The sequence below is a fragment of the Neophocaena asiaeorientalis genome, unplaced genomic scaffold (genome assembly GCF_003031525.2).
Source record: "Neophocaena asiaeorientalis asiaeorientalis breed wild unplaced genomic scaffold, Neophocaena_asiaeorientalis_V1.1 scaffold15, whole genome shotgun sequence".
NCBI classification, from domain to species: Eukaryota; Metazoa; Chordata; class Mammalia; order Artiodactyla; family Phocoenidae; genus Neophocaena; species Neophocaena asiaeorientalis.
This window is the reverse complement of record NW_020185328.1, coordinates 8,327,350-8,351,906: the sequence shown is the minus strand read 5'-3', so window position 1 is coordinate 8,351,906 and position 24,557 is coordinate 8,327,350. Positions and strand designations below refer to the sequence as shown.

The 24,557-nt window shown below is 37.1% G+C and overlaps 1 protein-coding gene across 2 annotated transcripts in view; it reads right to left on the bottom strand.

The window, feature by feature from the left end:
• Nucleotides 1-3,183: 3,183 nt before the first annotated feature.
• ACADM (acyl-CoA dehydrogenase medium chain) overlaps nt 3,184-24,557 on the bottom strand; it is a 48,138-nt gene continuing 26,764 nt past the window's right edge. For both annotated transcript variants that reach the window (XM_024734615.1, XM_024734616.1), the window contains 4 exons: nt 21,936-22,076; nt 21,272-21,367; nt 5,189-5,437; nt 3,184-3,904 (listed from right to left, as the gene is read on the bottom strand). In XM_024734615.1, the coding sequence (XP_024590383.1) occupies nt 3,833-3,904; nt 5,189-5,437; nt 21,272-21,367; nt 21,936-22,076 (558 nt within the window). In that variant the 3' untranslated portion in view covers nt 3,184-3,832. The remainder of the gene's footprint in view (nt 3,905-5,188; nt 5,438-21,271; nt 21,368-21,935; nt 22,077-24,557) is intronic.

Sequence of the window (24,557 nt, the reverse complement as noted above, 5' to 3'; positions counted from 1 at the left end):
ACTGACTCTGTTCCAGCCTTCAGATCCATGAGGCACTTCGATATACTTAAAATATATTTGTCCATATTTTGCTTAAGTAGCTTAAGTTCATTTGTGTTACTTGTGACTAAAAGCTCTTAACTGATAGTTATATAATTGCTTAATACTTATCAAAGGTACTTTAATATTCTCATTATGTAGCTTTGGAATACAGTTACATGTCTAGAAACTTTATATTTACAATATGTAGGTGAATTTTTGAACTTGTGTAAATTCAAATTTGCATTTGGAATGTATATATTCCATTTAACTTGTAATTTCTATGTAACATCCAATTTATTTAGAAATCTCCTACCAATCTTGAGCTGTACCATTAAAACACAGTTTCATAATTGAGCATGAAAAAGCCATTTAAACTTTCTTGGTAAAAGATTAGATTTTTATTTTCATAATTTAGTGAGGTGTAAGAGGAAATGGATTTAGTTTTTGTCCCCAGTCCCTGGGTGAGCCTGTAAGTGAAAGTGGGGTCTGGCTGCTCACCCCTCAAAAGCTAATAAAGAGGCAAGGTTGGTGGAAAAGAAAGTTTGCTTTATTTTGGATGCCGGCAACGGGGGGCGGGGGCAGGGGAAGAAGGGCAGATGCCTGTCCAAAGGCTGGCTCCCCCCCAAGCCTGACAGTCAGGAGGCAAGAGCTTTTATACAGAGGGAGGGGGCTACATGCAGAAATGGCATAGTCAGCTCTGACAGTCATCTTGAAATTGGTCATGTAGTGGTCTGACCAGTGTCATCCTGATTGTTTTAAGTACAGTTAATTTTCAGTTCCAGGGTCAGTTTGTTCCCATTTCCTTGAGGCCAGTTCTCAGAATAGTAGCAGCTTATGTCATGGCTACAGTCTGGTCATCATGTAGTTAACTTCTTCCACCTGGTGGGGCTTTCAGTGTCTGTAAGACAGCTCACACGATATGGCTCAGAATATTATCTATAGCCCTTGAGGAGGAGCTAAAGGTCCTTGGCTTTGCTTACTGCCTAAACTATTATTGTTTTGTCCTGTTTGACTTTTCTTTGCTTCTGCATTTTCTCACTTCTCTGATTAAACTTATTCTTTGGCTAAAGTTTTTCCACAGACAAAAGGCAGGTGAAGGACATGGGGTTGGGGAAGAAGGACCATAGGGTCCTGCTCCGTTTCAAGCTCATCCAATCCTTGGAATTTCCTGAGCAACAGGAGTATCTTCTATTATTTTTAAAAAATAAATTTTAGGGACTTCCCTGGTGGCACAGTGGTTAAGAATCCACCTGCCAATGCAGGGGACACGGGTTCAAGCCCTGGTCCGGGAAGATCCCACATGCCGTGGAGCAACTAAGCCCATGCACCACAACTACTGAGCCTGCGCTCTAGAGCCTGCAAGCCACAACTACTGAGCCCACGCGCCACAACTGCTGAAGCCTGTGCACCTAGAAGCCCGTGCTCCACAACAAGAGAAGGCACTACAATAAGAAGCCGGCGCAGCACAACAAAGAGTAGCCCCCGACCGCCACAATGAGAGCGCAGCAACAAAGACCCAACGCAGCCAAAAAATAAATGAATAAATAAATAATAAAATAAAATTTAAAAAAATTTACTTATTTGGTTGCACCAGGTCTTAGTTGCAGCACACAGGATCTTCATTGCAGCATGCAGGATCTTTAGTTGCAGCGTGTGGGATTTTTTTTGTGCCATGTGGGATCAAGTTCCCTGACCAGGGATTGAACCCAGGCCTGCACTGGGAGCATGGAGTCTTAACTGCTGGACAACCAGGGAAGTCCCTCTTTTATTATTCATAATGAGCCCCTTTCAAAAGATCATAGTAGAGTTTGTGCTAATGAGGTGACTTAGGGTGGAGCCCCTAAAGAGGCTCAGGGTGGGGCCAATCACCAGAAAGACCAAGTAATTAGAGGGTAGTGTTGTGGTCTAAACTGCCCCCCCACCCTCGCCCCAAATTCATATGTTGAAGCCCTAACCATTCCCATGTGACCATGTTTGAAGATAGGGACTTAAGAGAAGTAATTGAATTAAATGAGGTCATAAGGGTATGGCTCTAATCTAATAAAACTGGTGTCTTTGTAAGAAGAAGAGACACCAGAGCTCACTCTCTCCCTATGCATGTGCACAGACAAGAGGCCATGTGAGAACAGAGTGAGAATGTAGCTGTCTACAAGCCAGGATGAGAGGCCTCACCAGAAACCAACCCAGATGGTACCTTGATCTTGGGACTTCTAGCCTCCAGAACTATGAAAAAATAAATTTCTGTTGTTTAAGCCACCCAGTTTGTGGCATTTTCTTATGGCAACCTTAGCTGACTAATGCAGGTGGGAACTTAAACCCCACCCTTGACATCTGGGCAGGAGAGGGAGGCTGTAAATTCTCTACCGAAACTTGAACGATGAGATTCAGGAGTTTCCAGATTAGTGAACACACTGAGGTACTGGGAGGGTGGTACATTGGGAGAAGTTATGAAAGCTCGGTCTCTCTCCTTATACCTTGCCCTTTGCATCTCCTCCTTTGTAAAAAACCAGTAAATGTATTTTACCTGAGTTCTGTGAGCCATTCTAGCAAATTATCAAACCCAAGGGCAAGGTCATGGGAATACCCGAATTTGTAGCCAAAGTGGTCAGAAGTGTGGGTAGCCTGGGGATCCAGGACTTATAGTGGTGTTTCTGAAGTGAGATACCACTTCAGACGGAGTGGGCGGAGCCCTTACACCTGTGGAGTCTGATGCTAACTATTCTGAGTTACTGTCAGAATAGGATTGAACTATGGATTCCCAGTTGGTATCAGAATTGGAAAATCATAAGTGATGTCAGAAACACCATTTAGTATAACATATTTTAGCAGTATTTGATGTTTAGAATTACAAAGAAATAGTAAATTCACATTTGGTTCTTTCATTATTTCATACTGATATTTTCTGAAGTATCTAATAATGAACAAATGGACAGGTAATTATGCAGTTCAAAATCAAAACATGAATTTTTTTCTATCACAGTAAATAAACCAAGTACACACTATTGCATGAAGTAATAAGACGTCTTGAAAAGAATACAGATACACAAATTGAACAGATACACAACACTGAACAATTTTAGTTAAGTTCATTTTTAGAATGTATATGCATGGAATGAGACTGTACAGTAGCCCAAACATTAACCAGAGACCAACAGAGTCATATAAAAATAATTTAAGGGAAAGTTTATTGATTTATTTTAAATAAGGCAAGTGAAATGTGGGCTCAGAATTAAACAAGATTTTCAAGTAACTTTTGGTCATTGTATAAAGGGAGAATATGAACATCAAATTTTTGGTTATTACTGTACAAAATGGAAAACAAATGCTTTCCAAATTGCAGTAAAATTAACTCCTCTAACACAAATACCACTAAGTCTACAAAGTCACTGGCAAGTTATTTAAATCCCAGAATATTTTCTCAATGTAAATTTTGGAACATTCTGAATACTTTTATAAACCTTCCTGTCATTGGAAAAACACTGAAATTCCAAGAAATTTCTGTTACTTTAATTATAAGAGGTCAAAACAACAAGCCAAATGTATCTTTCTAGGTTAATGTGATTCAGGTACAATGGAACTAAAGGACAACACATAATTTTAATAAAACCAAATCTATTATAGAAAAGGCAAGTCATAAAGCTAAACAAAAATAGAAAACTACTATTAGCATCAGTTGCATAGGTTTAGTATAAGAGTACTTATTTTAAAATTTTTACTGGAAAAAACCTTAAAGCCTGCTCTTTCTCTTTCCTGGAGTTTAAGTAGTAGATCATGTTCTAAATACTCAACAATTACTAACATGGTGATCTGGTTAATTTTTATACCTGCCAATGTGTTCACGGGCTATAATAATCCTTTGAATTTGTGCTGTACCTTCATAAATCTGCAAAAAATAAGAAAATACATGTAGGTTAAATATATTCCGTATGTAAACACCCAGTATTTTGGACAGTACTCTAAGCTCCACTGCAATACCAAACTGAATCAAACCATATATAAGGTCTGTAGTCTACAGTGATTCTGAAACTTGATTTTCTGAACCCCATGAAAACACATAAATTCTCTAAAGATTAGTTAAAATTATTATAAAAACTCATTTACCAAAATTTTGGAGGACAGTCTTAAAACATCAAAAAAAAGGATATTAACATTTCAAAAAGTGTTTGGGAAATCTAAGTTCAATGTTGCTAAAATATTTTAACCAACTTTTTTGAACTGTTTTTAGCTAGTTGTCGCCTTCAGTCATTTTCTGTTCTTACTCTTAAACCTGATTTCTATCTCTTGTTGCCTAAGGAACACAGTTGCTAAAGAAAAAGATGCTGAAAGGATTTGTTTTTGTTCATTTAGGTAGCCCTAGTAGCCAGCCCTCACTTCCAGTTTAAACTTCTAACCATTTATTAGTTCAGATGGCAGAGAAAAGCTAAAATGTAATAATTACAAGCTCCAGGGAAGGGAGAGTATTACCAGATAAACCCGTAACTTTGGATAAGGCACAAATTCTGGTTCTCAGTTTTTTCAAGTCTAAATTGAGGGGCTGCACTGTCTAAATTTCTTTCTCTAACATTCTATGATTCTACCTCTGGATTTCAAATGACTGGATTTGTCAAATAATTTGCTGGGGGTTGAGGAAAGCAAGGGAAGAGATATTGAGAATCATGGCTTATAATTACTTAAACTACATGTGGACATGAGCATTTATATCTTATTCACTAAATTACTCCTATCTCTAAGTTTTTCTAACCGTCAATTTAATTTATAAGACAGAGTCATCTATATCACTTTCTCCTCATGTTTTTTTTATCTCCCAAATATGACTTCAAGAGTTGTCAGGTAAGAGTCAAAATAAAATAACTTAATTAATTTAAATGATACACATACTTTTAGGAGAGCAAAGAGTGAGTTACAATTAGCTAGGATGTTAAGAATCAAAGAAGGCTGATCCAGACATCCTGTACATGTCTGCACCATTTACTCTGTTAGCCTGTTCTCTCTCAAGGAATACACTTCAATGTAACATTCTTCCTTGTGTTAACTAGTTCCAAAAATTTAGGCTCACAGCCATTTATTATAATGATTTATTATTACCTGTGACATAAAAATCTATAATCAGAAATCTACTATGTCATTTATGAATATTATGTTCCTTAAAAATCATTTTTAACATTACCTGATAGATCTTGGCATCCCTCATTAGTTTTTCTACAGGATATTCTGTATTATATCCGTTGCCTCCGAAAATCTGAACAGCATCAGTAGCTACCTGATTTGCAATATCTCCAGCATATGCCTTTGCAATAGAGGCAAAATAGGTATTTCGGCGACCAGAATCAACCTCCCAAGCTGCTCTCTGGTAACTCAATCTAGCTAGTTCAACCTTCATTGCCATGTCAGCCAGCAAAAATGATATTCCTTGGTGCTAGAATTAAACAGAAAAAAGTTTAAGGATATTTATTGACTAAAAGTTTTTCCCTGGAACTTTTTTTTTAACTTTTAAAACTAATTTTAGACTTAAAAAGTTACATTCTGCTTCCTCCAGTGGTAACATATTACAAAACCATAGTATAATAAACATTGGTAAAATGTTGTCAGCTAAACTATATATTTTATTCAAATTTGGCCAAGTTTTCCACCAATGTCCTTCTTCTGTTGAAAGATCCCATCCAGGATTCCAACTGAATTAAACTGCTATTTCTTCCTAGTCTTTCCTTCTGTTTCATGACCATGGTGCACTTTTGAATAATACTGATTGGTTATTTTTTTGTAGAATGTCCCTCAATTTGGGTTTGCCTGATGTTTTCTCAGGAGTGGAATGAGGTTATAATTTTTGACAAAAATACCACAAAAATTATATGGATCCTTCAGAGTATCTCCTGGGACTTTTTAAAGAAAATTGCCATAGATAGTGAAAAATAATGTGGCACTGTATCAGGTGCTGATGGGAAAGTGACAAAGACAAATAAAAGATGTTTCTTATCCTCTACAGGTTCATAATTAAATAGGAGACTTAGACAAATACTTTCAAGAGGAGACAGTAAGCTTTCTATGAGTTATATGGCCAAGATATGTTATAAGATGGAAATATGTTCACCATACCTTGTGAACATATTTCACATGTGTTTTGTGAAATATTTCACATTTGAAATATTTCACATATTTCACATGTGAAAATTTCAAATATGTAGTATGCTTACAGCTTTGGAAAAATATATTCATGACCACAAAAGAGCAGAACACACATTCTGTTCAAGAGCACATGGAACATTCTGCAGGATAGATAACATGTTAGGCCACAAAAAAAAGTCTCAATAAATGTAACGGGGTTGAAATCATGTCAAACATCTTTTTTGACCACAATGGTAGAGACTATAAATCAACTACAAAAACAAAAAAATCCTGCAAAAAACACCAACATGTGGAATCTAAACAACATGCTACTAAAAAACCCAATGGTTCACTGAAGAAATCAAAGAGGAAATTAAAAAATACCTGGAGACAAATGAAAATGGAAGCACAATGTTCTAAAATCTATGGGACATAACAAAGGCAGTTCTAAGAAGTTTATAGCAATACAGGCCTTCCTCAAGAAACAAGAAAAATCTCAAATAGACAATTAACCTTACACATAAAGAAACTAGAAAAGAAAAATAAGTCCAAAGTTAATAGAACAAAGGAAATAATACAGCTCAGAGTGGAAATAAATGAAATCAAGACAAAAAAATACAAAAGAGATCAATGAAACTAACAGCTGATTCTTTGAAAAGATTTTTAAAAATTGATAAATCTTTAGCCAGACTCATAAAAAGAAGACAGGACCCAAACAAATAAAATCAGAAACAAAAGAGGACAAGATGCAACCAATATCACAGACACACAAAATATCATGAGCGATTACTACAAAAATTACATGCCAACAAATTAGACAACCTAGAAGAAATGGCTAAATTCATTTAGACATATAACCTAAGAAGACTAAATAAGGAAGAAAAATTTGAACAGACCAATTACTAGTAGTGAAATTGAATCAGTAATAAAAAACTCCCAAGAAACAAAAGTCCAGGACCAGACAGCTTCACAGGTGAATTCTACCAGACATTTAACAAAGACTTAGCACCTATCCTTCTCAAACTATTCCAAAAAATTGAGAAAGGAATGCTCCCAAACTCACTCTACAAAGACAGCATTCCTCTGATACCAAAAACAAATCACTACCAAAAACAAAAAGTAAAAATACATAAAAATTACAGGCCAATATCCCAGATGAACATAGATGCTAAAATCCTCAACAAATAATAGCAAACCAAATTCATTAATAGCTTAAAAAGATCATATACCATGAGATCAAAAGGGATTTATCCCAGGGATGCAAGGATGGTTAAATAGCCGCAAGTCAGTCAACGTGATAAACCACATTAACGAAATGAAGGATAAAAACCATATAAACATTTCAATAGATGCAGAAAAAGCTTTTGACAAAATTCAACACCCATTTATGATAAAAACACTCAACTAAGTGTGTGCAGAGGGAACATACCTCAACATAATTAAGGACATAAATGACAAAAACCACAGCTAACATCATACTCAATGGCAAAAAGCTGAAAGCATTTCCTCTAAGATCAGGAACAAGATAAGGATGCCCACTCCCACCACTTTTATTCAAAATAGAATTGGGAGTCCTATCCACAACAATCGGACAAGAAAAAGAGGTAAAAAGCATCCACACTAGAAAGGAAGAAGTAAAACTGTCACTGTTTGCAGATGATGATATAGAAAACCCTATAGACTCCACAAAAAAGCTATCAGAATGCTGTAGCGTTTTCATACACTAATAATGATCTGTCAGAGAAAAGAAAACGATCCCATTTACAACTGCATCAAAAAGAATACCTAGGAATAAAAGTAATCAAGGAAGTAAAAGACCTGTACTCTGAAAACTGTGAGACATTGATGAAAGAAACAAAAGATGATACAAATAGAGAGTCCATGCTAATGGATTGGAAGAATTAATATTGTTAAAATACCCATACTATCCAAAGCAATCTACAGATTCATAACAATATGAATATCAAAATACCAACAGAATTTTTCACAGAACTAGAACAAATAATCCTATAATTTGTATGGAACCAAAAAGACGCTGAATAAACAAAGAAATCTTGAGAAAGAACAAAGCTGGAGGTATCATGCTTCCTGATTTCAAATTATACTACAAAGCCATAGGAATCAAAACAGTATGATTAAAAAAAAAAAAAAAAACAGTATGATAGTGGCACAAAAACAGACACATAGATCAATGGAACAGAATAGAAAGCCCAGAAATAAATGCACACTTATACAATCAATTAATCTTCAACAAAGAAGGTAAGAATATACAATGGGGAAAAGACAGCCAGTTTAAAAAAAAGGTCAGCTACATGCAAAACACAAAACTGGACCATTTCTTTACACCATATACAAAAATAAACTCAAAATGGATGAAAGAATTAAAAGTAAGACCAGAAACCACAGAACTCCTAGAAGGAAACAGAGGCAGTATGCTTTTTTACATTGGTCTTATCAATATTTTTTGGATCTGTCTCCTCAGGCAAGGGCAACAAAAGCAAAAATAAACAAATGGGAGTAGATAAAAGTAAAAACTAAAAAGCTTTTGCACAGTGAAGGAAATCATCAACAAAATGAAAAAGTAACCTACTGAATGGGAGAAGATATTTGTAAATGATATATTTGATAAGGGTTAATATCCAAATTACATTAAAAAATGCAACTTATCAAAAAAAGAAATCCAATAAAAAATGGGCAGAGGACTTGATTAGATATTTTTCCAAAAACACAAAGATGGCCAGTAGACACATGAAAAGATGCTCAAAGTCACTAATCATCAGGAAAATGCAAATCAAAACCACAATGAAATATTGCCTCACACCTGTCAGAAAGGCTGTTATCAAAAAGACAACCAATAACAAGTGTTGGCAACAATGTGGAGAAAATGAAACCCTCGTGTACTGCTGGTGGGAATGTAAATTGGTGCAGCCACTATGGAAAACAATATATAGGTTCCTCAAAAAATTAAAAATAGTACTATCATATGATCCAGCAATTCCACTTCTGGGTTTACCTGAAAAGAAAAACACTAATTCAAAAAGATATATGCACTCCGATGTTATATACAGCATAAGGAATATAGTCAATAATACTACAGTAATTTAGTATGTTGAAAGATGGTTACTAGACTTATAGTGATGATCATTTCTTTTTTTTTTTTTTTTTGTGGTACGCGGGCTTCTCACTGTTGCGGCCTCTCCCACAACAGAGCACAGGCTCCGGTCGTGCAGGCCCAGCGGCCATGGCTCACGGGCCCAGCCGCTCCGTGGCATGTGGGATCCTCCCGGACCAGGACACGAACCCGTGTCCCCTGCATTGGCAGGCGGACTCTCAACCACTGTGCCACCAGGGAAGCCCAGATGATCATTTCTTAATGTGTTTGCCTGTCAATCACTATGTTGTACACCTGAAACCAATATATTGTATGTCAACTATACATCAATTAAAAAAACACAGACACATGCACTATATATATATATATATTTTTTTTTTTTTTTTTTTTGATAAAGGGAATATAGAGCAAAATGAAAAAAATCACAGTAATTTTCTCTGGACAATGGGATTATGAATAACTTTTTTAACTTAATTTTACTTATATTGTATCACATAAATTATTCTACAATGGATGTGGAATGGAACATATCCTTTAATATACATTCAAAGAAGTCGTAAAGACATTCAGAAACAAGAACACTAAGATTATTAGAAAGGTGCTTTGTGTAGTATGCAACACCAAAATGGGTTTTGAAGACCGATTGGTTATAACAAAGACCCCACACATTCTATGACTGTGTACAAACTAATAGGAACTAAAGGTCACAAAAAATAAAACAAAAAACTGAGGTGTTCAATTTCATATATTTACTCTATTTAGTACTTTAGAACGTGACAAGTTGCTTGAGACTGGTGTGGTAATTAAGTCTTAGAGGAGGCATTATTAACCAATGTGAATAATTCCTATGTAGGATAAGGAAAGTAATAGCTTCCCTTATCACTATCTGCCTGAATTGTGTCCATTCTTCTAAGTCAATGATTCTTTCAGTTTTTTGTTTTTGGTTTCATTTTTGAATAGGTAATACAACCACCAGTTCAAAGTTCAAATTTTCTTCCTACTTGTATCATCCCTGCCCTTCCCCACCCCATTTAATTCCCCCTCCTGGAGGTAATCAGGTTAACAGTTTGTTTTTCATTCTCTCAGAGATATTATATACACACGTAAGCAAATACATCTATTGTCTATCCCTCATTTTTTCCCCGCCCCCCCATTGTCTCTCCCTTTTTTACACATATGGTAGCCTACCATGTTGATGGGTTTTCATTTTGCTTTTCTTACTTATCAATAAATCTAAGCACTCTATATATCAATACATAGATAACTTCTTTATTCTTTTTTAGAACTGCAGGATATTCCACTGTATTGATGATCAAAATCTTGGCTGTTTCTAGTATTAGGCTGTTTCCACACAATGCTGAAATAAACAACCTATAAATATGTCATGCTGCACATAATGGGAATATATCTGAAAGATAAATATTATATGAAATATAGCTGAAGGATAACCATTGCAATATGGGCCCAAAGGTAGGTACTTTAGATATATATTGCCAAAATGTGGTTCATAAAAGTTACACCAATTTATATTCCCATTGGCATTAGGCAGAATCACTTATTTCACTACAGCCTCAGCAACCTGGTATAACATGCCCATGTTTCTCTTGAAAGATTTTGATTTAAAAATCTAGGGTGGTACCCAGTTTACGTTTTTAATTAATACTCCCAAAGAGTCTCATTCACTTCCATTTCAGCCCATGCTTTGAGAAACTCTGTTGTAAATCCAGCTCAGATACCCTGTAATGCATCTAGCCCAAGACAGTCTCTCCTTTTGGTTCTGTAACCCTGTCTGTAGCTCTCATTTTGGGACTTAATGTTATACTGCTCTATATTATTTCTTAATATTTCTTTTCTGATATGTATCTTTTCTCCAAAGTCAAAGGCTCCTGAAGGCAGAGGCTATATCAAACTTCTTTTATATCTCTGGAAATAGCACATGTAGAGTATGCAAAGAGGACAGACTCTTTAATAAGTGACTACTTGGGTTCACATCTTTTTTTTCTTTTTTTAAACATCATTATTGGAATATAATTGCTTCACAATGGTGTGTTAGTATCTGCTTTATAACAAAGTGAACCAGTTATACATATGTGCCCATATCTCCTCCCTCTTGCATCTCCCTCCCACCCCCCCACCCCTCTAGGGGGTCAAAAAGCAACAAGCTGAACTCCCTGTGCTATGTGGCTGCTTCCCACTAGCTATCTATTTTACATTTGGTAGTATATATTAGTGATGCCACTCTCTCACTTCCTCCCAGCATACCCTTCCCCCTACCCCGTGTCCTCAAGTCTGTTCTCTACACCTGCATCTTTATTCCTGTCCTGCCCCTAGATTCTTCAGAACCATTATTTTTATATATTCCATATATATATGTTAGCATACGGTATTTGTTTTTCTTTCTGACTTACTTCACTCTGTATGACAGACTCTAGGTCCATCCACCTCACTACGAATAACTCAAGTTCATTTCTTCTTATGGATGAGTAATATTCCACTGTATATATGCACCACATCTTCTTTATCCATTCATCTGTCAGTGGACATTTAGGTTGCTTCCATGTCCTGCCTATTGTACATAAAGCTGCAATGTACATTGTGGTACATGACTCTTTTTGAATTATGGTTTTCTCAGTGTATATGCCCAGTAGTGACATTGCTGGGTTGTATGGAGGTTCTATTTTTACTTTTTTAAGGAACCTCCATACTGTTCTCCATAGTGGCTATATCAATTTACATTCCCACCAACAGTGCAAGAGGGTTCCCTTTTCGCCAAACCCTCTCCAGCATTTATTGTTTGTAGATTTTTTTTTGTTGTTGTTGTTTGTACGCGGGCCTCTCACTGTTGTGGCCTCTCCCACTGCGGAGCACAGGCTCCGGACGCGCAGGCTCAGCGGCCATGGCTCACGGGCCCAGCCGCTCCGCGGCATGTGGGATCTTCCCAGACCGGGGCACGAACCCGCGTCCCCTGCATCAGCAGGCAGACTCCCAACCACTGCGCCACCAGGGAAGCCCCGTAGATTTTTTGATGAGGGCCATTCTGACTGGTGTGAGGTGACACCTCATTGTAGTTTTGATATGCATTTCTCTAATGATTAGTGATGTTGAGCAACCATTCAGGTGCTTGTTGGCAAACTGTATATTTTCTTTGAAGAAATGTTTATTTAGGTCTTCTGCCCATTTATGGATTGTGTTGTTTACTTTTTTGATATTGAGCTGAATGAGCTGCTTGTATATTTTGGAGATTAATCCTTTGTGAGTTGCTCCAATTGCAAATATTTTCTCCCATTCTGAGGGTTGTCTTTTCACCTTTTTTATGGTTTCCTTTGCTGTGCAAAGACATTTAAGTTCCATTAGGTCCATTTGTTTATTTTTGTTTTTATTTCCATTTCTCTAGGAGGTGGGTCCAAAAAGATCTTGCTGTGATTTATGTCATAGAATGTTCTGCCTATGTTTTCCTCTAAGAGTTTTATAGTGTCTGGATTTACATTTAGGTCTTTATTACATTTTGAGTTTATTGTTGTGTATGGTGTTAGGCAGTGTTCTAATTTCATTCTTTTACATGTAGCTGTACAGTTCTCCCAGCACCATGTATTCCAGAGGCTGTCTTTTCTCCATTGTATATTCTTGCATCCTTTATCAAAGATAACGTGACCATATGTGCATGGGTTTATCTCTGGGCATTCTATCCTGTACAACTGATATATATTTCCCTTTTTGTGCCAGTACCATAGTGTCTTGATTACTGTAGCTTTGTGGTAGACTCTGAAGTCAGTGAGCCTGATTCGTCCAACTTTGTTTGTCTTTCTCGAGATTGCTTTGGCTATTCGGGGTCTTTTGTGTCTCCATACGAATTTTAAGATGTTTTGTTCTAGTTCTGTAAAAAATTCCACTGGTAATTTGTTAGGCTCAGCGGCCATGGCTCACGGGCCCAGCCACTCCGCGGCACGTGGGATCCTCCCGTACCGGGGCACGAACCCGTGTCCCCTGCATCGGCAGGCGGACTCTCAACCACTGCGCCACCAGGGAAGCCCTGGTTTTAGTTTTTTAACATTGAGAACGATGTTGGCTATGGGTTTGTCATATATGGCCTTTATTATGTTGAGGTAAGTTCCCTCTATGCCTACTTTCTGGAGGGTTTTTAAGATAAATGGGTATTGAATTTTGTCGAAAGCTTTTTCTGCACCTGTTGAGATGATCATATGGTTTTTCTCCTTCAGTTTGTTAATATGGTGTATCACATTGATTGATTTGCATATATTGAAGAATCCTTGCATTCCTGGGATAAACCCCACTTGATCATGGTGTATGATCCTTTTAATTAGCTGTTGGATTCTGTTTACTAGTATTTTGTTGAGGATTTTTGCACCTATGTTCATCAGTGATATTGGCCTGTAGTTTTCTTTCTTTGTGACATCTTTGTCTGGTTTTGGTATCAGGATGATGGTGGTCTTGTAGAATGAGTTTCGGAGTGTTCCTCCCTCTGCTATATTTTGGAAGAGTTTGAGAAGGATAGGTGTTAGCTCTTCTCTAAATGTTTGACAGAATTTGCCTGTGAATCTATCTGGTCCTGGGCTTTGGTTGTTGGAAGGTTTTTAATCACGATTTCAATTTTAGTGCTTGTGATTAATCTGTTTATATTTTCTATTTCTTCCTAGTTCAGTCTCAGAAGGTTGTGCTTTTCTAAGAATTTGTCCATTTCTTCCAGGTTGTCCATTTTATTGTAATACAGCTGCTTGTAGTAATCTCTCATGATCCTTTGTATTTCTGCAGTGTCAGTAGTTACTTCTCCTTTTTCATTTCTTATTCTATTGATGACTCTTACCCTTTTTTTCTTGATGAGTCTGGCTAATGGCTTATCAATTTTGTTTATCTTCTCCAAGAACCAGCTTTTAGTTTCACTGATCTTTGCTACTGTTTCCTTATTTTTCATTTATTTCTGAACTGATCTTTATGAGTTCTTTCCTTCTACTAACTTTGGGGTTTTTTTATTCTTCTTTCTCTAATTGCTTTAGGTGTAAGGTTAGGTTGTTTATTTGAGATGTTTCTTGAGGTAGGACTGTATTGCTATAAACTTCCCTCTTAGAACTACTTTTGCTGCATCCCATAGGTTTTGGGTAGTTGTGTTTTCATTGTCATTTGTCTCTAGGTATTTTTTGATTTCTTATTTGATTTCTTCAGTGATCTCTTGGTTATTAAGTAGTATATTGTTTAGCCTCCATGTATTTGTATTTTTTACAGATTTTTTCCCATGATTCATATCTAATCTCATAGCATTGTGGTAGGAAAAGATACCTGACATGATTTCAATTTTCTTAAATTTACCAAGGCTTGATTTGTGACCCAAGATATGATCTATCCTGGAGAATGTTCCATGAGCACATGAGAAGAAAGTATATTCTGTTGTTTTTTGGATGGAATGTCTTATAAATATCAGTTAAGTCCATCTTTAAATGTATCATTTAAAGCTTGTGTTTTCTTATTTATTTTCATTTTGGATGATCTGTCCATTGGTTAAAGTGGCGTGTTCAATTCCCCTACTATTATTGTGTTACTGTCAATTTCCCCTTTTATGGCTGTTAGCATTTGTGTTATGTACTGAGATGCTTCCATGTTGGGTGCATAAATATTTACAATTGTTATATTTTATTCTTGGATTGGTCCCTTGATCATTATGCAGTGTCTTTGTCTCTTGTAATAGTCTTTATTTTAAAGCCTATTTCGTCTGATATGAGAATTGCTACTGCAGCTTTCTTTTGATTTCCATTTGCATGGAATATCTTTTTCCATCTGCTGGTTTGGTGGTGCTGAATTCTCTTAGCTCTTGCTTGTCTATAAAGGTTTTAATTTCTCTGTCGAATCTGAATGAGATCCTTCCTGGGTAGAGTAATCTTGGTTTTAAGTTTTTCCCTTTCATCACTTTAAATATGTCCTGCCACTCCCTTCTGGCTTGCAGAGTTTCTGCTGAAAGATCAGCTGTTAACCTTATGAGGATTCCCTTGTATTTTATTTGTTGCTTTTCCCTTGCGGCTTTTAATATATTTTCTTTGTATTAGATTTTCTTTTTTTCCAGTACGCGGGCCTCTCACTGCTGTGGCCTCTCCCGTTGTGGAGCACAGGCTCCAGACACGCAGGCTCAGCGGTCATGGCTCACGGGCCCAGCCGCTCCGCGGCATGTGGGATCTTCCTGGACCAGGGCACGAACCCGTGACCCCTGCATTGGCAGGCGGACTCTCAACCACTGCGCCACCAGGGAAGCCGTTTGTATTTGATTTTTGATTTTGATTAATATGTGTCTTGGTGTGTTTCTTCTTGGATTTTCCTGTATGGGACTCTCTGTGCTTTCTGGGCTTGATTAACTATTTCCTTTCCCATATTAGGGAAGTTTTCAACTATAATCTCTTCAAATATTTTCTCAGTCCCGTTCTTTTTCTCTTCTTCTTCTGGGACCCCTATAATTCAAATGTTGGTGCATTTAACGTTGTCCCAGAGGTCTCTAAGACTGTCCTAAATTCTTTTCATTCTTTTCTCTTTATTCTGCTCTGCAGTAGGCATTTCCACTATTTTATCTTCCAGGTCACTTATCCGTTCTTCTGCCTCAGTTATTCTGCTCTTGATTCCTTCTAGAGAAATTTTAATTTCATTTATTGTGTTGTTCATCACTGTTTGTTTGCTCTTTAGTTCTTCTAGGTCCTTGTTAAACGTTTCTTGTTTTCTCTCCATTCTATTTCCAAGATTTTGGATCATCTTTACTATTATTACTCTGAATTCTTTTTCAGGTAGACTGCCTATTTCCTCATTTGTTTGGTCTGGTGGGTTTTTGCCTTGCTCTTTCATCTGCTGTGTTTTTCTTTTCTTCTCATTTTGCTTAACTTACTGTGTTTGGGGTCTCCTTTTCGCAGGCTGTAGGTTCATAGTTTCTGTTGTTTGTGGTGTCTGCCCCCAGTGGCTAAGTCTGGTTCAGTGGGTTGTGTAGGCTTCCTTGTGGAGGGGACTGGTGCCTGTGTTCTGGAGGATGAGGCTGGATCTTGTCTTTCTGGTAGGCAGGACCGCATCCAGTGTGTGTTTTGGGGTGTCTGTGACTTTATTATGATTTTAGGCAGCATCTCTGCTAATGGGTGGGGTTGTATTCCTGTCTTGCTAGTTGTTTGGCATAGGGTTTCCAGCACTGCAGCTTGCTGGTTGTTGAGTGGAGCTAGGCCTTAGTGTTGAGATGGAGATCTCTGGGAGAGCTTTCACCATTTAATATTACATGGAACCGAGAGACCTCTGGTGGACCAATGTCCTGAACTCGGCTCTCCCACCTCAGAGGCACAAGCGTGACACCTGGCCAGAGCACCAAGACCCTGTCAGCCACACGGCTCAGATGAAAAGGGAGAAAAAAAGAAAGAAGGAAAGAAAGAAAAAAATAAAATAAAGTTATTAAAATAAAAAATTAAAGTTATTATTAAAAATAAATTAAAAGGTGATAAGAAACAAAGAAAGAAGAGAGCAACCAAACCAAAAACAAATCCACTAAGGATAACAGGCACTAAAAACTATACTAAAAAAAATAAATAAATAAATAAACCAGACAGACAGAACCCTAGGATAAATGGTAAAAGCAAAGCTATACAGACAAAGGCACACAAAGAAGCATACACATGCACACTCACAAAAAGAGAAAAAGTAAAAAAATATATATCGTTGCTCCCAAAGTCTACCTCCTCAATTTTGGGATTATTCGTTGTCTATTCAGGTATTCCACAGATGCAGGGTACATCAAGTTGATTGTGGAGATTTAATCCACTGCTCCAGAGGCTACTGGGAGAGATTTCCCTTTCTCTTCTTTGTTCACACAGCTCCTGGGGTTCAGCTTTGGATTTGGCCCCGCCTCCACATGTAGGTCACCTGAGAGCGTCTGTTCTTCACTCAGACAGGAGGGGGTTAAAGTAGCAGCTGATTAGGGGGCTGTGGCTCACTCAGGGCGGGGGGAGGGAGGGGTACGGAATGAGGGGCGAGCCTGCATTGGCAGAGGCCGGCATGACATTGCAACAGCGTGAGGCATGCCATGTGTTCTCCTGGGGAAGGTGTCCCTGGATCACGGGACCCTGGCAGTGGTGGGCTGCACAGGCTCCCAGGAGGGGAGGTGTGGATAGTGACCTGTGCTTGCACACAGGCTGCTTGGTGGCTGCAGCAGCAGCCTTAGCATTTCAGCCCGTCTTGGTGTCCGCGCTAATAGCCGCGGCTCGTGCCCATCTCTGTAGCTCGTTTAGACGGTGCTCTGAATCTCCTCTCCTCGCGCACCCCGGAATAATGGTCTCTTGCCTCTTAGGCAGGTCCAGACATTTTCCCGGACTCCCTCTCGGCTAGCTGTGGCACACTAGCCCCCTTCAGGCTGTGTTCACTCAGCCGACCCCAGTCCTCTCCCTGGGATCCGACCGAAGCCGAGCCTCAGCTCTCAGCCCCCGCCTCAGCTCTCAGCCCCCGCCCACACCAGAGGGTGAGCAAACAAGCCTCTCAGGCTGGTGGGTGCTGGTTGGCACTGATGCTCTGTGCGGGAATCTCTCTGCTTTGTCCTCTGCACCCCGGTTGCTGCACTCTCCTCCATGGCTCCGAAGCTTTCCCCGCCCCGCCACCCCTGTCTCCACCAGTGAAGGGGCTTCCTAGTGTATGGAAACCTTTCCTCCTTCACAGCTCCCTCCCAGAGGTGCAGGTCCCATCCCTGTTCTTTTGTCTCTGTTTCTTCTTTTTTCTTTTGCCCCACCCAGGTACGTGGGGAGTTTCTTGCCTTTTGGAAAGTCTGAGGTCTTCTGCAAGCATTCAGAAGGTGTTCTGTAGGAGTTGTTCCACATGTAGATGTATTTCTGATGTATTTGTGGGGAGGAAGGCAATCTCCACGTCTCACTCCTCCACCATCTTGAAGTTCCTCCCCGGGTTCAAATCTTGATTTCATCATTAACTGATGTTCTTACATATAATAAATAAGACTACCAGTACTTACTCTATAGTATTTTGTGGATTAAATTAATTAATACATGTAGAGCACTTAGGATAGTGCCTAGAACAAAGAAAGCAGCTATTTATTAATATTTTAATATAGTAGTAGTTCAATTACTACTATTTGTTGAGAAGTTCACACTGCAAAACATATCATAAATGCTAGAAATCTAAAGGTTTCCAACACAGAAATTTACTACTTTTATGGATATTACATTCTAGTGAGGCAGTAAAGAAAGACAATAAACAAACACATACATGGTATAATGTTGGGCAGTGCTAAGACGAAGAAAAAAAGTGGGAATACTATATAGAATGTTGGAGGTGTTTTTTTACACAGGGTAATCAAGGGTACATTCTTTAGTGAAATGAATGAGCAAGTGGATATCTAGGGGGAAGAGTAAAGTTAAAAACAACAACAAAAGGTCACTGTGGATGACAGTTGACCATTTTAAGGACTCTGGATTTTAATTTGAGTATGATGAGAAGATATGAAAGAATTTTGAGCATAAAATGGTTAAGTAACAGGGAGATATAAGTATATTTCTTTCTAAGTATATCTTATTTCAGTCTTAAGTCCCCAATAACATTTTCCCTCATCCATTTTCCCCTCAAGAAAAGTTACTGCTAACTAGCAATAATAATCAATACAAATGGGAATTATTCTCAACAGATTTTTTTCATATCATCCCAAACCACTCCAACTTCACCTGGATGGAGGGTTTTAACTAGACAAAGGAGTAGGCAGTTATTGCCATTAAGAGATTCCACCATCCCGTAATTTGTTATCAATGTTCCTAGTTCTACTCATTGGTTAAAAAAAGTACCATTCTCTGTTTTTGGCAGCTTTCTTTAGCCACATCAAGTTAAGCACTGTGAGGATAAGTAGTGACATAGTGTTCTCTTAAAGAGAGAAGTGATAATAGCAACAATAATAAACATGGTAGTGAATAGGAGAGCTGTGATTAGAGTACTACACTCTATAATGTCTCTTAAGACAAAACAAAACAAAATCTATTCTTTCTTTTTGGCAATAACAGAACAAAGCTATATATAAATCAGCCCTTTAGTGTTACCTTTGTTTAGCCTAGAAAAGTAGTAAGCAAAAACAAAGATTTTTCTACACTTAACAGTAAGAGCCATGAGGAAAAAATATCAACTTCAGAGTCTGTAAGAAGTGGAACATAAAAGATTCCATATTGAGTTGAAAATAGCCAGAAGAGTTATCATCAGATACTTGGTGGGGAGGACCTGGAAATTATGTTATCTGTTTACAATTAAACTAAACTAATATTTAGTAATAAATATACATTCCACTAATCTGTATACATATAGTTCTGGCAACATAAATGAGCTAATGTAGAGTCTCTCTTTGGTGACAAACACAAAGAAATACTTGATTTAAAAACAGCTCTTAGAATGCTGAAACCTCTGGACTACCTGATAAAAGTACAAAAACCAATTCCCCTGGATGCTTCCACAATGCATTGAAGGAAAATAATACCTGCTGCAGATAAACTTACAAGCAAAAATTAAGAGAGGAAATAACTGGTCATGACAGAGAGAACACATGCAACAGACCAAAAAAATAATCACCCTAATAACTTGAGATAACAGAAAAATATCAGAAAATGACTATAACTTAAGTATTATATAATTAAGGAGATAAAAGGAGAATAAGAAGCTATGTTAAAAAAACAGGCTACCATAAAAGAAAGGGTGGAGATGAAAAAGAACCAAACATAAATTCTAGAAATGAAAAAAGTCATTAAACGGATTAAGTAGCAGATTAGACACAGGGTAAGAAAAACTGAAAAGCAAATCTGAGAAAATTATCTAGAATACAGCAAAGATAAATTACAAAATTGAGGTTAAGAGATACAGAGCAGTACTAATCCAAGTTTGATCTGTGGATCACTGCCAGTCCACAAATTGTTACTGGACTAGTTCATGATACAGAAAGTGAGAGTAAGCATTTGCAACAATTTGATATTATTGTGACATTCTTATATTTTACAAGAATAATGGTTCACAATTGATTGGAAATTCACCACAGATAGTTTGAGAACCACTGACACACAGAGGTAGAAATAGGGAGTGTTCACTGTACAACCTATAGTTAACAGGAGTTACAGGAGAGAATATAGACAATGGGGGAGCATCAACATTTGAAAAGATAAGATTAAAAATGTCCTGGGAATTCCCTGATGGTCCAGTGGTTAGGACTCTGAGCTTTCACTGCCCCAAGGGCCTGGGTTCAATCCCTGGTTGGGGAACTAAGATCCTATAGGCCGTGTGGTGCAGCCGAAAAATAATAATAATAAAAAAATAATAAATAGTACTAAAATTATTTGATACTCAAGAAGACATGAGAAGTAACATGAATTAAGAACATGAAATGGAATCCTGGACCTATGACTTCTAAATTGTGTGTCCTTGGAGAAATTATTTATTCTCTCTGAGTTGCTGTTTCCTGATCTTTAATAGAAATTATAGTACTACCAAAACAAGAGTGTAATGGGGGAAATGCATAATATATTTTAAATGTGTAGCACAGTGTCAGGTACACCACAGGCACTCAAATATTAGCTGTTCTTTTTCTTCTTAATTAACAGAATCCCCAAAGTGGACAATAGTTAATAGCAGAGTCTAAAGAAAATCTATTCTTAAAACCCACCCTGGGGATTTCCCTGGTGGCCCAGTGGTTAACACTCCACGCTCCCAATACAGGGGGCCTGGGTTGGATCCCTGGTCTGGGAACTAGATCCCACATGCATGCCGCAACTAAGAGTTCGCATGCCACAACTAAGGAGCCCACCTGCCGCAACTAAGGAGCCCGCCTGCCAGAATGAAGACCTGGCACAACCAAATAAATAAATAAATATTTAAAATAAATAAATAAACAAATAAATAAATTAAAACCCACCCTGACAGTTCACATTATCTTCTTGCTACCAAAGCAGAAATAAATTATTTTGTACTTAAAAGATAATTTTCAAATATTTAGATGAAAATCAATGTCTTTACATTTGAACAAAGCAAGTACAGTATTAAAATTACCTCTACAAGCAGCTTTCCAAAAGTCTTCCTCTCCAGGGCATACTTGGTAGCTTCATCCAAAGCTCTTTGTGCTAGTCCCACAGCACCAGCTGCTACCTAGTATTTTAACATTTTACAAAGCAAAAGTTCATGTTGTCTTTAAAACACACGTATAATGGCTATTTGCCTAAAATCTAAGTTAAGGATTATACAAAGAGAAGCTGACCTATACCTTAAGGCAATAAAGGGTGGGGGAGATAACAAGCATTTAAATTTATATTATTTATGAATTAAAGGTTAATGGAAGGTATTTGTAAGGCACAGGATCATAGCCTAGAGACAAGTCATTCTTTCTGTTTAACAAGGGAAAACTTTTGGGGGGGGGGGGCGAATACTCCTAATGAGTGAGGGAAGAGGAATGAGTACACATCAGCAGGAATGATTAAGTGTGAAATGCTTCTTTGTAAATCGAACAGCTATAGTAATTCTGTATTTACTAAAATAACTTCTGTAACAGCAAGAGTGTTGAAGAATTCTAAAACAAACAAAAAACAATATCCTTCCATCCTTATAAAAGAAGCAGATATTAAAAAAGAAATACAGACCAAGAATACAGTGTCAAAATAAAACTACTCAGTGTAATAAATGAAAAATCCTATAAAAGTTATTAAGTCATATTACTTACTAGAGGTCTGGTTTTATCAAAAGCTCCCATTGCAATTTTGAAACCAGCTCCCTCACCAATTAAAACATTTTCCTTAGGTATTCTCACATCTTCAAAGACAATTCCTCTTGTATCTGAACATCGCTGGCCCATATTTAATTCCTAATAAGGAAAACAAACAATATATATTAAGGAACATTTTTTGAGCTAGCATGTATTCTTGCTTTAACCACTGTTTTATGACTTTTCTGCAATTGTCTTAAACAGAGGTGGACAAACTATGGCCTGCAATGCCTGTTTTGTAAAGATAGCTTTATTGGACTACAGTTGTTACTGAGTCCAAGCACTCTGCTTGCCGCACGACAGGCCAATGAATCAGAGACGAGGTGTTGGTAGGAATGTAAATTGGTGCAGCCACTATAGAAAACAGCATGGAGGTTCCTCAAAAAACAAAAAAATAGGGTTACCATATGATCCAGCAATTCCACTCCTGGGCATGTACCCAGAAAAAACTATAATTCGAAAAGATACATGCACCCCTATGTTAAGAGCAGCACTATTCACAATAGCCAAGACATGGAAACAACCTAAATGTCCATTGACAGATGAATGGATAAAGATGTGTGTGTGTGTGTGTGTGAGTGTGTGTGTGTATTATATATACATATATATAATACACACAATGGAATATTACTCAGCCATAAAAAGAATGAAATAATGCCACTTTCAGTAACATGGATGGACCTAGAGATTATCATACTAAGTGAAGTAAGTCAGAAACAGAAAGGCAAATATGATATCACTTATATGTGGAATCTAAAATATATGACAAATGAACATATCTACTAAACAGAAACAGATTCACAGACATAGAGAACAAACCTGTGGTTGCCAAGGAGGGGGTGGAGGTGGGGGAGGGAAGGACTGGGAGTTTGGGATTAGCAGATGCAAACTCATATATATATATATATATATAAAACCCTATTAAATCGATTTTGCTGTTTATATTATATATATATATATGAGATGGATAAACAACAAGGTCCTACTGTATAGCACAGGGAACTATATTCAATATCCTGTGATAAAACATAATGGAAAAGAATATGAAAAAGAATATATATATGTATAACTGAATCACCTTTCTGTATAGCAGAAATTAACACACTATAAATCAACTACACTTCAATAAAATATATATATGAAAAAAGAAATTGCCAAGGTAGCTATATCCCCTCAACATTTCATTAAAAAATTTTTCAAACCAACAGAAGAACTGCAAGAGTAGTAAAATGAATACCTCATCTTTACCTAGATTTGCCAATTTTGGCACATTTCCTTTATTTCTGTGTTTTGTGGGTGTGTATAACTATTAGCATTATTTGCTGAATTATTTGAGAGGAAGTTGCAGATACCATGACCCATCTTAACAATTTAATCTTGTTTTTAATAAGCAGCGTGAGAAGCAGGGGCAATGGGAACATAGAGCTGTAAACAAATTCTTTAATTTACTTGATTTAATATTAATAATCTGCTTCCAGGCTTGAAAAAATAGTGACAGTAATATATAGTTTGACTGAGAAAAAAACCAACATCTCTTTGTCTTTATAAGTTGATAAACTCTAGTACCTTAGACCCTCACTCAGACATAATGAGAAAACACTGGATTTACGAAAACAGTTTTACTCTATCCTGTTTCCCTGACTCATCCCAAACACCAGAACATTTAAAACCAAAATGCTTCCTGGACTCATCTCAAGCCATATAATTTCTAAAACACAAAACATTTTGAAAAACATCAGATTTCACAAATTTGTAAAATTCTGATAATTTCAAAAAAGACTTAAGGAGATTTAAATATATATAATATAACTATCTATCTCTCTCACTAGAAAATTAGATCCTCAAGGGCAGGATCTAATTTTTTCTGTTTTGATCAATACAGTATCCTCAATACCTTGAATAATGCCTAGCATATAGTATGAACTCAATAATAAATATTTATTGAATCAGAGATTTTTTTTTAAAGTTAGAATATGGGAAAAAGGAAAGGGAGACTAGACATAGCAAGATAAAATCAGAAATCGGTTTACTATGTAATAAAATATAATCTGTCAGGACCTTTACGTTTTCTAGAGACGGCCATAAATTTGGCCCTGAGTTTTCTAGCCACCATCCCTAAAAAGGAACAACAAATAAAACATGAATAAAAACAAACTAATTGCTTGGAAGAAGCACAACCATTCTTAGTACTTCTATTTTGTTATATACAATAATCTCATTATATTTTTATTTGTAAAGTGCAGTCTACCTTTAATATCTATCTTAAAAGAAAGTATAGAATAATACAGTGTAGGAAACTGCACTAGCCAAGTTTCTAGGACACGTTAGCACTGATCTCAACTCTGCCTCTTAAGTATGTAACCTTGAGTAAATCATTTCACTTGGATTTCAGTTTCAGTGTTCAGCAAACAGACCATAAAAAATGTGTAGGGTATCTTCCACTTTTAACATTCTACAGCCTAAAGGGGAAAGTACCCCTCTTACATACATTAGCAACATGGTTCCATTTTGAAGAGGCTTTGGTACAAAAGAGAGATTCTCATGGCTTTTAATAAAACATACAAATACATATGATTGGTT